The sequence below is a fragment of the Tupaia chinensis genome, unplaced genomic scaffold, assembly GCF_000334495.1.
Source record: "Tupaia chinensis unplaced genomic scaffold, TupChi_1.0 Scaffold138235_1, whole genome shotgun sequence".
NCBI classification, from domain to species: Eukaryota; Metazoa; Chordata; class Mammalia; order Scandentia; family Tupaiidae; genus Tupaia; species Tupaia belangeri.
The window spans coordinates 2996622-3009592 of NW_006198133.1; the positions used below are offsets into that span (position 1 = coordinate 2996622).

The following is a 12971-nucleotide window of genomic DNA, read 5'->3' on the forward strand; positions in this document are numbered from 1 at the left end:
TGGTCAACCACGGTTTGAGTCTTGAACCTGGAGGCTTAAAACTCACATTAGGCATGTGTGCATGCATGTCCAAAATCCCAAGAGGAGAATGGAGGAGAAGGGATTGTGGCATGAACATCCCCCTGGGAGGTTATTTCTCGCTATCTGTCTGTCTCTCTGGATAACACACATACCCTATAGCAAAAAAATGTCTCTCTTTAAAAAAACATTAAATTAAATTATAAAAGTGAGGGAAAAAAAGAAAGATTACAAAGAGACATGAGAAAATTGGGGTGATGGATGTATCCATTACCTGATTGTAGTGGCAGTTTCACAGATGTACACAAATGTCAATACATATTAAATATGTTTTATTGTGTATCAGTTATACATACAATAAATATAAAGCTGCTTTTAAAAAGAGAGAAGAAATAACTTATAGAATAACTTAATAAGTTACAGTTACTAAAAATTAGATATTTGGGGTCCAGCAAGTGGCATGGTAGTTAAGGTAGCTGGTTCTCACATGGTTGATTTAGTAATCTGAGTCTCAGACCCAGGGACCTGGGAAACACCCCAGGCACAGGTGCATATGTGCCCAAAATCCAACTGGGGAATAGAGGAGAAGGGCCTGTGGTGTGGGCATCTGCCCTGAGGGATGATTTCCTACTGTCTCTATCTGTCTTTCTTCAGCAGGTACATGCACCCTATGGCAAAATCTAAAGGAAAACATTTTTCTTGATACATTTGCTAGATATCTGGCAGGAATTTTCTAAAAAATGAATGAAGTGAGCTTGACTCTTCAAGGACAAAAAAACCTGACAGGTTTTGTTGCAAGTTATAAAATCTAAGCTTTCAAATGAAGAAGAAAATTTTGGAAAACGTGTATTTGCCTCTATGAACTTGACAGCTTCCCACTACATTTCTGATGAGAGTAGCTGTGACATTAACATGATCTTTTAATACTGTATAATAAAGCAGGTCACTATTTCAAAAATCTTATAACCTGGTGACCTATATTTTCCAAATGGCTGAAGCATGATGCTACAGAACCATGCATGGTAAAGATAAATTCAGATTGCAAAATCAATCAACGAACTTCATGTAACAGAGCCCCAAAAATTCATCAATACGGTTTCAGATACCACATTACATCTAGCCTTTAAGAAAATTTAGCAAAATCTACTGTGGTAAGCAGAATTTAAAGATGGCCTCTCAGAGATATCTCAACCTCATTTCTTGATCTGTGAATGTGATTGGATACCACTGTCATAATTCTTACCAGACATACGACAGATTGACCTTAAAGTAGAGCAATTACACAGGTGGGCGTGATCTAACCATATGTGCTCTTTCAAAAGCAGAGTACTCTCCAGCTGGTCAGAGAAGAGAAAGTCAGAGAAATTCAGAACACTTGAAGGACTTGACATGCCATTGCTTTGAAGATGTGAATATTTAAAAATACTCTACAGCAAGCAAAATAGTATGATCAAATGGAACCAATAACCCTAAGTTGGGGGAGAATTATGTAGACAGTATTTAATAGAAAAAGGTGTGACCATATAAAAAGAAACCAGACAACTGTAAGGAGCTAAGAGATGCCCTTGGGCCGGCAGGTGGTGTGGTGGATGGGGGCGTTGGATTTCCACATGGCCGACCATGGTTCAAGTTCTAGACCTAGTGGCTTGCTTCCTCACTTTCCCTTTCTCTCTCTCTCTCTCTCTCTCTCTGTCTCTATCTGTCAAATTGATAAATAATAACAAATAGAATAAAATAAAAAAATAAATATTTAAAAAAAAGAGATGCCCTCAGCTGACAAGCAAAGAAATGGGACTCTAACCCACAGCTGCAGAGTGGGATCTACCAGCAAGTGAATGGGCCTGCGAGCACTTTCCCCTAGAACAGCCAGAGGAAGTTCGGCCTAGCATCTTGATTTTGGCTTTGTGCTCCCTGAGCAGAGAACTCCGACCAGTCTGCCTCAATTCTAACCTGCACACCTGTGAGGAGATAAACAGCACTGCTTTATGCATTAGTCTGTAATAATGTGTTCTGCAGCACTGAAAGGCTAATACTCTTACCCTAAATCAAAACACACATAAACTTGGATCCAGCAACCCCACTGCTGAATTTTTACCCTACGGCTATACTGCTAATGATTTTTAGGAGTCCAAAGACACTAATTGGGCACTGTTTGTAAAATTAATGATAGAAATAATCCAACTATATGCTGGATAAATGATGTAATGCACGAAATGGAATGCTCTGTAGCCGTTACCAAGAAAAGGTTGAGCTATATGGATGACTATGAAACAATGAAACCAACAATATTGTGACAGAAAAGCAAGATCTAAAACAGTGTTATAGTACGATTTTCCTTAAAATTAAATGTAAATGATTTGCATAAAATCTACATCACTGCATCAAACATTTTCCTGGGGGAAAGAAAAACAACAAAACTATAAATAGCAAGTAGGTTTGGGATATAATTAGTTGCTGAATGGAAGGTTTTTGTTATTAATTTTCTACCTTTCACTACATTTTGAATTTTCTAATAAAGTTTATTATTCTAATTCATTTCAAAATGTCAACAGAGGCAACTAGTCAGCATTTAGGTAAACACTTGCCTGGTTCTTGTTTTATTCAACTCGGACAGAACGTCTGAAATTTACACCTATGCTCCTTTAACCCAAATCTCCTCTCCTCATCAGGTCTGCCAACCCCTGTCTAGGTTTCTCAGTTGCATTCCTTATTAGCCATTTACACCGATGTGAATCTTAGCATGTATTTGTAATATCTATGCACCCTATTTTACATTATAGACTATTCAATTAAAGTTTTGGACTGTATTCTTTCATTTCTTTATACTGAAAGCTACTTTAAGGCATGGATCATAAATAGTGCAAACAACTCAGACATACAATGTACCTAACACATAACACCATTTAATGAGAATGAAGATGATGATAACCCAGGCACCCTGCAGTTACATGGTAATATTAAGAAACAGTCCAGTAGCAAGCAGGATGGTATGACAAAACAGAACGAATGAGCCCAAATAGCAGAGGAATTGTGTAGACAGTACTTAATGGGTGAACTACAATAAGAGGTTTAGTTCATATATTTTAAACTAGAAATATTTTTCATATGTCTTTAAAGTTTTTTAATGAGGAAACAATTTTTAAAAGTAAAGCAAATCTTGAAGTTACCGAATATTGTGTCTATAAACCTTATCAAGATCAAATTATATCTGATTATGTTTTCTACAACAAGAAAATGGACAATAAAAATAAAAACAAAAACATACTCTGTCGGTTTGAGATTGTCCTTTGCTGTCAAAAATTGTTAACCAAAAGACCTGAACACGCTTGAAAGTCACCAGAAACAAATACCTGGACAAATTCCTGGGCAAGAAGGCCTTTTTGTTTGTTCACATAAGAAAGACGTTCATAGCCCGTAAGTGGCTTCAGCCACCATGAGATTATTACACACATACATCAAAGACGATGATGTGTGAGGATACACTTGGGCCAAATATTCGTGAACCCAGTGTGAGACCGCACCGTCACTGCTATGAAGCTAAGTAGATGGACGCCTCTGAAATGGCTTTTCACACATAAACGTTATGTATCACAGAATTCCATGTGTGATTACGTTCTAATAAATCTGTCTCCCCCCAAAATGTTGGCTGACATTTTCTAGAAAACAGCAAAGTGTTATTGCCTTTAAAAACACTGAGTGTATGGACAAGCTCTTTGTTATCAGGAAATGTTAAACAAAATCTTTGGAAACTTTACAAGGAGAAATCAAAGAGACCGAACATATAAAAAAAGTAATAAAATACGACATTAAAATGCCATCAAGCAAACGTCACAAATCACAGTACCTGGAACCAGTTCCATAATGATGTACACAGGCTGTCTTTGTGTGCAAACGCCTATAAGTTTGACAATATTGGGATGATCGTATTGCTTCAGTATTCTAGAAGAGAGAACAGTGTAAGAACAGATCATTTGAATGGTAAACAAAGCATTAATTAATGGCCATGAAGAGTACATATAATTTAATTCATGGTAGTCATAATTCAGTTTTAAAAATTTCAGTATGAGCACAATGTATAGTAAACGGATTATATACAAACAAGTTTTGATAAATACTAGCACATAACAGTTACGTTGAGTCAATTTCCTCGATTCAGTTTAATATTCATTTTAAAATTATTATCTACTCAAATAATTATTAATGAATAATTAATAACCATGCTAAATAGGAATACCCCAGTTAGTCTGAAACATGCAGAACTTTCTTCCAGGTATCTTGTGTTAGCTGCCACCACAAAAGTACAACTAAAAATATTAGTGGATCAAAAGTTGCAAACTGCTAGTGCAGGGTCTTTTTCTTAAATGCACATACTTGATTTTAAAACACATAAATATAAGAAATCATCTCAATAAATGGGCTATGCTTCCTTAGCATGATAATGAGTGGCAGCCAGTTCATTAGATTTCTGAACAGTTAAATACGTTCTGAATCATCATAACCAATTTAAAAATGGGAAAAACTCAAGTTTTGAGGAAATTGGCAAAAGGTTAAAGGTAATTGAACAACCAAGTTTCGTAGATCTAAGCCTAGGCAGAGTAGACTGGTTTTGGATAAGGACAAAATCTCTTCAGAGGGCTATAAAAGGAGGACAGATGTAATCCTAGGACTCCGACATGAACTAAAAATAGGTTCGTCCCCTGCCTGCCCACCCTAAGGATGTCCTATTACCAAGTTTTACTCCTTATTATCCTATTGACATAGTTACAAATTCATATTTGAAAAGTAACTTTGAAGAAAGATAAAAAGAATTATTTATGTTTTGTGCATTTAAAATCAAACCAGAAAAGGCTCTAAGAGGATGTTTTAGATTGAAAATATACAGTGACTGGGGGCAGCAGGGAGTGCAATGGTTGGAGCGCTGGACTCCCTTATGGCTGACTGTAGTTTGAGTCCTGGACCTGGCGGTTTGCTTTCTCACTTTCCATCTGTCTTTCTCTCTCTCTTTCTCTGTCTCCTTCTGATGAACACATGTACCTATGGCAAAATTTTTTAAAATAATAATAACAATAATTCTTTAAAAAAGGAAATACATAGTGATTTATAAATGAAAAGACAGATTGAAAATAATTCCAGAGAAGAAAGAAATATTCCTTTTTAAAAACATTTCTTTCTTTCTTCTATAAGCGAGTGAGAAATGAGCGAGTGCATCCCCAATAGGGTCTTGATGCTGAAACCCACCCCCAGCTGTGTGATGCCCAGTGTGCTCGGAGGTTGCCAGATGTGAACCTGGAACCTTCTAACACGGTCTGCCTCCCGGAGCATCACATTTTACCTCTATGTCATCGTCTGGCCCAATAAAGGGAGTTTTTTTTTTTTTTTTTTTTTTTTTTGCTATAAGGTGCGTGCCAGAGACAGAGAGAGACATAGAGACAGAAAGCGAGAAATCACCCCCCAGAGGGGATGGTCACGCCACAATCCCTTCTCCTCCACTCTCCTCTCGGGATCTTGGGCATGCACGCACACACGCCCGGCATGAGTTTTAAGTCACTGGGTCCGGGACGCGAACCGCAGTTGACTATGTGGGAGTCCAGCGACATAGCCATTACGCTAACTGCTGGTTCCCAATAAAGGGAGTATTCTGTCAATAACTTTAAGCTTGTGACTTCTACTAGAAATTAAAAAGGAAGTTTTAAGAATGTTTGACTTTAATCCAAAATGTCACTTCTTAGGTCAGAAACTGCTTAGTAAAGAAATGGCACAAAATAGGCACTGAGAGCTCAGATACTATTAAATATCTCTGTGTATAGCTCTCATCGGTTAAAGGAGACTCAGAAATTCACATGGATATAATTTGCATTCTTACATAAAAGTTTATCATTTCAGTTTAAAAGAGGAAATTAAACTCTTTTTATTTTGCAATATAACAATTACAAGCTAAAAGAAATTTAACTATTTTTGAAGAGTTAGACATAGCCTTTTACCTTAAGACTACCTATGAATAATTCTAAAATAATGAGCCTATGAATTTCAATTATGATACCTTTTCATTTATCATTATAACTTTTTCCTAAATTGCCAATATTATACATAAAAAAAAGTCCACAACATTATTCTATAGATAACACTTCCTAAAGGCATCCAATTAGTTTAAGTCATTGCCATCAACACTCAGTTTTAGATGATGAATAGAGAAATGTGTATCAAACGCTCCGTGCCGTGTGACTCAGTTCTCCTGTCACCGTCTCCTCTGTTCTCCATGGCACCTTCTCTGCTCACCATGGAATCTCTGCATCCTGTATCCCCCGGCCCTATCCATCCATAGCTCATCTGTCTCCTCTCCATACATTCAACCAGATCGCTCTGTCCAAAGTAGACTTCCATTTCTTTGGTGTTTTGTTGTATACACCGGATTTTACAGCAAACAGAATAGTTTTAAGTATCTGCAATACAGGATTACCAAGGTGGAACTTCACGTTTTAGCTAATAGTGGAAAAAACTGAGGACAATCAAAGATGATCAACTAGAAAAGGTCCAAAGTACCAATTCTAGAATAAATGCCAGACACTAATCTAAAAATAGAAATCTGAGGGGCCAGCAGGTGGCGTGGTGGTTAAGGTGCAGGATCGCACATGGCTGACTGTGCTGTTCAAGTCCCAGATCCAGCAGCTTGAAAAACGTGCTGGGCGCATGTGTGTGCATGTCCAAAATCCTGAGAGTGGAATGGAAGAGAAGGGACTGTGGTGTAACCATTCCCTCTGGGGAGTGATTTCTCACTTTTTTCTTCCTGTCTATGTTGTCTCTCTCCATTTGACTGCACATGCCCCATAGCTCCCCCCCCCCAAAAAAAAAAGAAAGAAAGAAAGAAAAAGGAAATTTGAGGAGTTCAGAAAAGACAACTAATAGTTGAGAGAAGAGACTCAAGTGATAACAGTCAAGGAAAGTTGAACAGGTAAAATTGTATATCTAAGTGTACACCTAGGTTACATACTTTATGCATATTAATTATCTAGACAGTCACCACGCTGCATATATTCATACAGTCACACATATTTTAATGAAGGGAGAGGTCCAGTGACTTCACTGGAAGAGGTGACTTCACTGTCGTCATTGAGCGTGCACACCCAACCCTGGATGGCGCAGCCTAATGCGTACCTAAACTGTGTGCTGTAGTCTATGGGTATAGTAGTTCTATAAGGAACGTACACGTGGCCCTCCCTGCCTCTGGTGACTGAGATGTCATCACATGTTGCATGACAGTAGGTGTGTGAAATAAAAGCAAAATAAACTGAAACTCTTCTTAAGGACCTAAATACTCACTGCTTTTTAACACCTGGTTCTGTGAACACGATTGCCAGATCTACAGACCACCTCGAAAACAGAATTTTTTGTTATTTTCACATTGCAAAAGTGCTTACTTATGAGGGCTCTGAAAAATGCATATTCCTACTTCAGCAAAACATAATATATCTTCAAACTTACATTATAGCAAGTCACTTACAAATACTTATTTTATATTCCTTTAGAGAACTCACTTGGCTTCTTGTAAAAATTTTATTTTCAGTTCCTGAGGAAGATCTTCTTTACATGTTTTCACAGCAACGGGAGTCTTATCCTTGAGTGTGCCTTTATATACTTCACCGAAGTTTCCCTGGAAATACAAACACATTCATTGTTTGGGCGTATGACAGAATGTAAACCTTCGCCAAACACTATGAAAGCATGCACTAGAGCTTTTTGACTTAATCCAAGAACTCTGTTAACTTTATTCAAAATTTTGAACGGAAATAAAGATAGTAATGCTGCTCTTATCAATTCCCAAAGTTAGATACTACTCAACATACCATGCAGGGACTTAAGTCCAGAGAGAACTGGAAAGGAAAGAAAATGGAAGAAAAAAACGGAAAAAAATGAAGGAGAAACCCAAATGGATGCTGTCAGAGCACATGAATTTCATTCCACTGAGTTCCCTTCACCTCCTAGGCTATTTTGTTAGATTAAACAGCAGGTGGGGTGGTGACAAAGTAGGTGGATCCCACATGGATGACTATGCAGTTTGAGTTCCTGACATCAGTAGTTTGAAAAACACGCCAGGTACATATGTGTGTGCCTGAAATCCTGAGAAGACAATGGAGGAGGAGGAGGGATTGTGGTGTGGCCATCCCCCCTGAGGGGGTGACTTCTTCTCATTTTCTCACTCTCCCTTTCTCTCTGGCAAGTGCACATGCCCTATGGCAAACTAAATAATAATAATAATATTAAATAAATCCATTAATGTTTAAATATATTCAGAGGATTAGCTGCTGGTATTGATCCACATGCATACATATAAGTTGTGCTAGAATTAGAACAGAGGAGAAGGAACAGGACCCAGGAATTAATAGTCTGTCAACAGTTGCTATCACAGGTTGGCAGTCTCTGGAAGGTACCAAAGAGGAGGAGGTGCAGGCACATACCCAAATGTCAACGTGACCTGTGGTGAACTAATTTCTATCGAACATAGGAACTTCTAACTTTATTCTATGGGTAAAATCTATTTTGATATAAAATGCCTTATTTAACAATGAATTTATTTAAGAAGAGAAAAAACTTCGAAGTCCATTTATTTTCCCCTTAGGTCATTTTAATCTTTGTATTTTCCCCTATCTGTAATCACAATACACAAACACTGTATGACAATAAATTTCATGTTACTGTTGCTGAGCATGAAGAAACGGAACTAGGAGTCTGCTTGTTTGTGAGTTTCAAAGTTCTAAGATAAATGTAAATCTTTACTTCAAAAATTTACACATCTGGGAACCAGCAGTTAGCGTAATGGCTATGTCGCTGGACTCCCACGTAGTCGACCGCAGTTCGCGTCCCGGACCCGGTGGCTTACACCTCACGCCAGTGTGTGCGTGCCCAAGATCCCGAGAAGAGAATGGAGAAGAAGGGATTGCGGCGTGACCATCCCCCCGGGGGGTGATTTCTCGCTTTCTGTCTCTATGTCTCTGTCTGTCTGGCGAGCGCACGCGCCCTATAGCGAAAACCTCTCAAAAAAAAAATTTACACATCTTATACTACTGGTTATTAATAAACAATTTTAAGTTATTATAAAAATAATAATAAAATACTATTTTTTAAAATAGAGGCCAACAGGTGGTGTGATGGGTAAGATGCTGGACTGCCATGTGGCCAACTGTGGTTCGAGGCCCAGACCCAGAAGCTTGAAAATCATGCAGGACCATGTGCATGTGTGCCCAAAATCCTGAGAGGAGAATGGAGAAGAGATTGCAGTGTGGCCATCCCCTCTGGGGGTAATTTCTCACTTTCCCTGTCTTTGTCTCCTTCTCTCTGGTGAGTACAAGTGCCTCATGCCAAAATGTATTTAAAAGAAAAAAATGCTTTTAAATACATTTTAATAATAGAAGTCCTATATTAATTTTGTACCATCAAATTTAATACTGAACTCTTAAATATTTATAAAACAATTATCTTTTCATGAAAAGCAAACATTCTTTGAATCTTCAACATCGTAACCATTCATCATAAGTTAGAAAAATAAAAATAAAAGCTTTATGTTTCTGTTATTTTCAAGGGCTCATGCCCCAACAATTGTCAGATTTATTATATCACATCACAGGTAGGATTAATATTCATGACTACTGCTAGTGCTCTACTTACCTGGATCATTCTAATGCTTTTTTTTTTTTTTTTTGGAGAGGTTTTCACTATAGGGGGCATGCACTCGCCAGACAGACAGAGAGAGACATAGAGACAGAAAGCGAGAAATCACCCCCCAGGGGGGATGGTCACACCGCAATCCCTTCTCCTCCATTCTCTTCTCGGGATCTTGGGCACGCACACACACGCGCTCGGCATGAGTTTTAAGCCACCGGGTCCGGGACGCGAACCACGGTCAACTACGTGGGAGTCCAGCAACATAGGCATTACGCTAACTGCTGGTTCCCTCATTCTAATGCATTTTAAAAATTCTTTTATTGATTTACTATTTTATTTATATATTTATTTATTATTTTTTACATTCAATCACTGTATCTATCCCAGCATACCAAATGAATTTTCCCATCCTGAATACACAGTATATAGGTTTAGTCAAAGATATTACCATACCTATTATCATCAACAGGTAATTTTGGTAATTCAACATATTTGAATCTTACATTACTCATGAGAAGATTCACCCTGGTTAAATTACTTGTTTTGGTTACTAGGACTATCATTCTTCCTGTCAGTGCTTGGATTCTACCTCTACAATACTTCAGTCTGCCCCTTGTACCTCAGAAAGGCTACCCTTGTTCAACCTCAGTTTTCTCACCCTGGCTGATCCCATCTTCAGTCCTCCTTCCTTCTCTTCCTAGAGAAAACTGGGATGATGCTGTTGCCTTGCTCGAAAGCCTTCCTCCATTACCCTCACCTCCTTAGCCTCTGTCTAGGTCCACACTGTCCCCACACGTTACATGTGTTCCAAACTCAAATACTTACGGATCCCCAAATCTGTGCTATGCCTTTTCTACATTTTCAGTCCTCTATGGAAAACTCCCTCATCCAAGTTGAGAAACTACTACCTAATCTCAAAGTCCAACTTTTTTTTCTAAGCTTTTGCTATAGGCTGCCTGAGCTTATGAGAGAGAGAGACAGAGAGAGAGAGAGAGGAAAGTGAGAATTCACCTCTTTGGGATGGCCACACCTTCTCTGTCATTCTCTTTTCAGGATTTCCGGCACGCACACATACATATCTAGAGTGATTTTCCAGCCACTGGGTCTGGGACTCATGTGGGATCCAGTGCCTTAACCCCACGCCACCTGCTGAATGCTTTAAGTCCATTTTTTATGCCCTATTGTTTTAGAAGGCTTTCTTGGTATCCCCAAAACTATGTCTCTCATTCCTGAACACTCATCATCCCATTACCCTTTGTACCTTTCTAATGGTTCCTGCCTTCCATAATAGGTCTTGGCACATACTAGACATCTGAAAATTTTCTATGTTCATTCAACAATCATTACTCAGAGAACTTCAACTCCATCAGTGGTGGCCAAGGGAGAAATCTCCAAACCAAGACAAAGACTATGCTTTCCAAGGCCACCTCTTCTCCATCTAAAGAGGTCAGGAGAAACCGAGGACACTCTTTACTCCCTGATCTTCAACAAGCTTGAATACATTCTGTGACTGACTTTAAGTCCACAAGGACAAATTCCTTTATGTTCCTTGTCTAAGTTTATATCTGTCATCATAAGATCTTGGTCCCAGGGTAATCCTCAGTTCCTCTTTTTATCCCCATTAGACTCTATGCACTTCTAATGACCCTCTTTCCCCTTCTATCTCTGCTTCCATTGGTGTATAATCATCAAAATTATGTCTTCAAGATATTGTTTGCTGATTACTATTAAGTTCTTGTTCTAACGGATTCCTGGATCACACTTGAGAATATCTGAATGGTTAATAAGTTTCATTTTGCTCTCAAAGCCTGAGTGATGGTATTTTCCCATCTAATTCTACCACGTACTGGAGGTAGAATAAAGTTCCTTATCACAGGCTTCAAACCATTATCCCTCCTGCAGTCTTAACTCCCAGTTTGGATGAAATTTTGTCATTTGATTATATTACTCACTGTCTCTCACTGTGGCTATCACCTATTGAATCTGAAAATATTTCCCCACATTGACTGACAATCTGAGTTGCTGAGTCATTATCATACTGAGGCAGGAAGAAAGCTAGGGAATGGAAGTGGGTAAGGGGGCTGGAGTCTCTTTCTATGTGGCTATATGGAAAAGTGATCGGGGCAGAGAATTCTCCATTTGAGGTCATGGAAGTGGGCTCTGCCACATTTGATATGGCTGTTGAGATGAATTGGTGGGCTCTGCCACTTTTGCATAGCTAATGAGATAAATTGGTGTGCCCGGCCAATGATCAACTGACAGCCCCAGTCAAGGAATTATACATCCCATGGGAAGTAACAACTGTGGCCCCTGAGCCACTCTTTCTCTCTCTCTCCACTCAGTGTACTTTCCGTTTTACTTAGTAACTACCCTTTGCTTTCACTATTGGTGTGTTTTGTTCAATTCTTTGTCCAAAAACACCAAGAATCTGGACATCACTGAAGCCATTCTGCAACAACTCTATCCTGTGTTACTCTTGTCTTAATTCTTGGAAAAATCAACAGATACTTTAAAGATCCTTCTAACACTTCAAATTCTGTTTTTGAACATCACTCTAAGATCTTGTCTCTGTTTCCTTTTGCAGTAAAACTTCAAAGAGTTACATCCTTGCTATCTCTAATTCCTCTCCTCCCATTCTCTCTCAAATCCATTCCAACTTGTCTTTCACCAAAGCATCCCAAAGAACCACTCGGCCAAGACACTAGTGACCTCCTCATTGCTAAATCAAGTGATTAATGTTCAGTTCACCATCCCATCTGACTGCTCAGCAGCACCAGATACCAGTGATCACTCATCCTTTATGACTTCCTCCTCTTGGTTTTGAAGATCAGATCTCCTGGTTCTCTGCCTTATTAAATGGCTGTTCTTTCTCAGTCTCCCTTGAGGGTTCTTCTCTTTGCCTCATCCCCTTGATGATGGAGTTACCAAAGATCAATCTTGGATCCTTTTCTCTATCTAGACTCATCCTGTTGTTGAATCCATCTGATCTTATGGTTTTAAATATCAAGTATATACCAACAATTTACCAAGCTTATACTTTTTTTTTCTTTTTTTGGAGAGGTTTTTGCTATAGGGCATGTGCGCTCGCCAGACAGACAGAGGCAGAAAGTGAGAAATCATCCCCCGGGGGGATGGCCACGCCGCAATCCCTTCTCCTCCATTCTCCTCTTGGGATCTTGGGCACGCACGCACATGCGCCCGGCGTGAGCTTAAGCCACTGGGTCTAGGACTCGAACCGCGGTCAACTACATGGGAGTCCAGTGACATAGCCATTACGCTAACTGCTGGTCCCCCAA

At 39.0% G+C, this 12971-nt stretch overlaps 1 protein-coding gene across 1 annotated transcript in view; it reads right to left on the reverse strand.

Moving 5' to 3' along the window:
- LOC102491813 (tyrosine-protein kinase Fer) overlaps positions 1-12971 on the reverse strand; it is a gene marked incomplete at its 5' end in the record, with an annotated part of 266259 nt that overhangs the window by 158591 nt on the left and 94697 nt on the right. Inside the window, 2 exon segments of the mRNA XM_006161117.3 lie at positions 3863-3957; positions 7551-7666. Coding sequence (XP_006161179.2) covers positions 3863-3957; positions 7551-7666 — 211 coding nt within the window.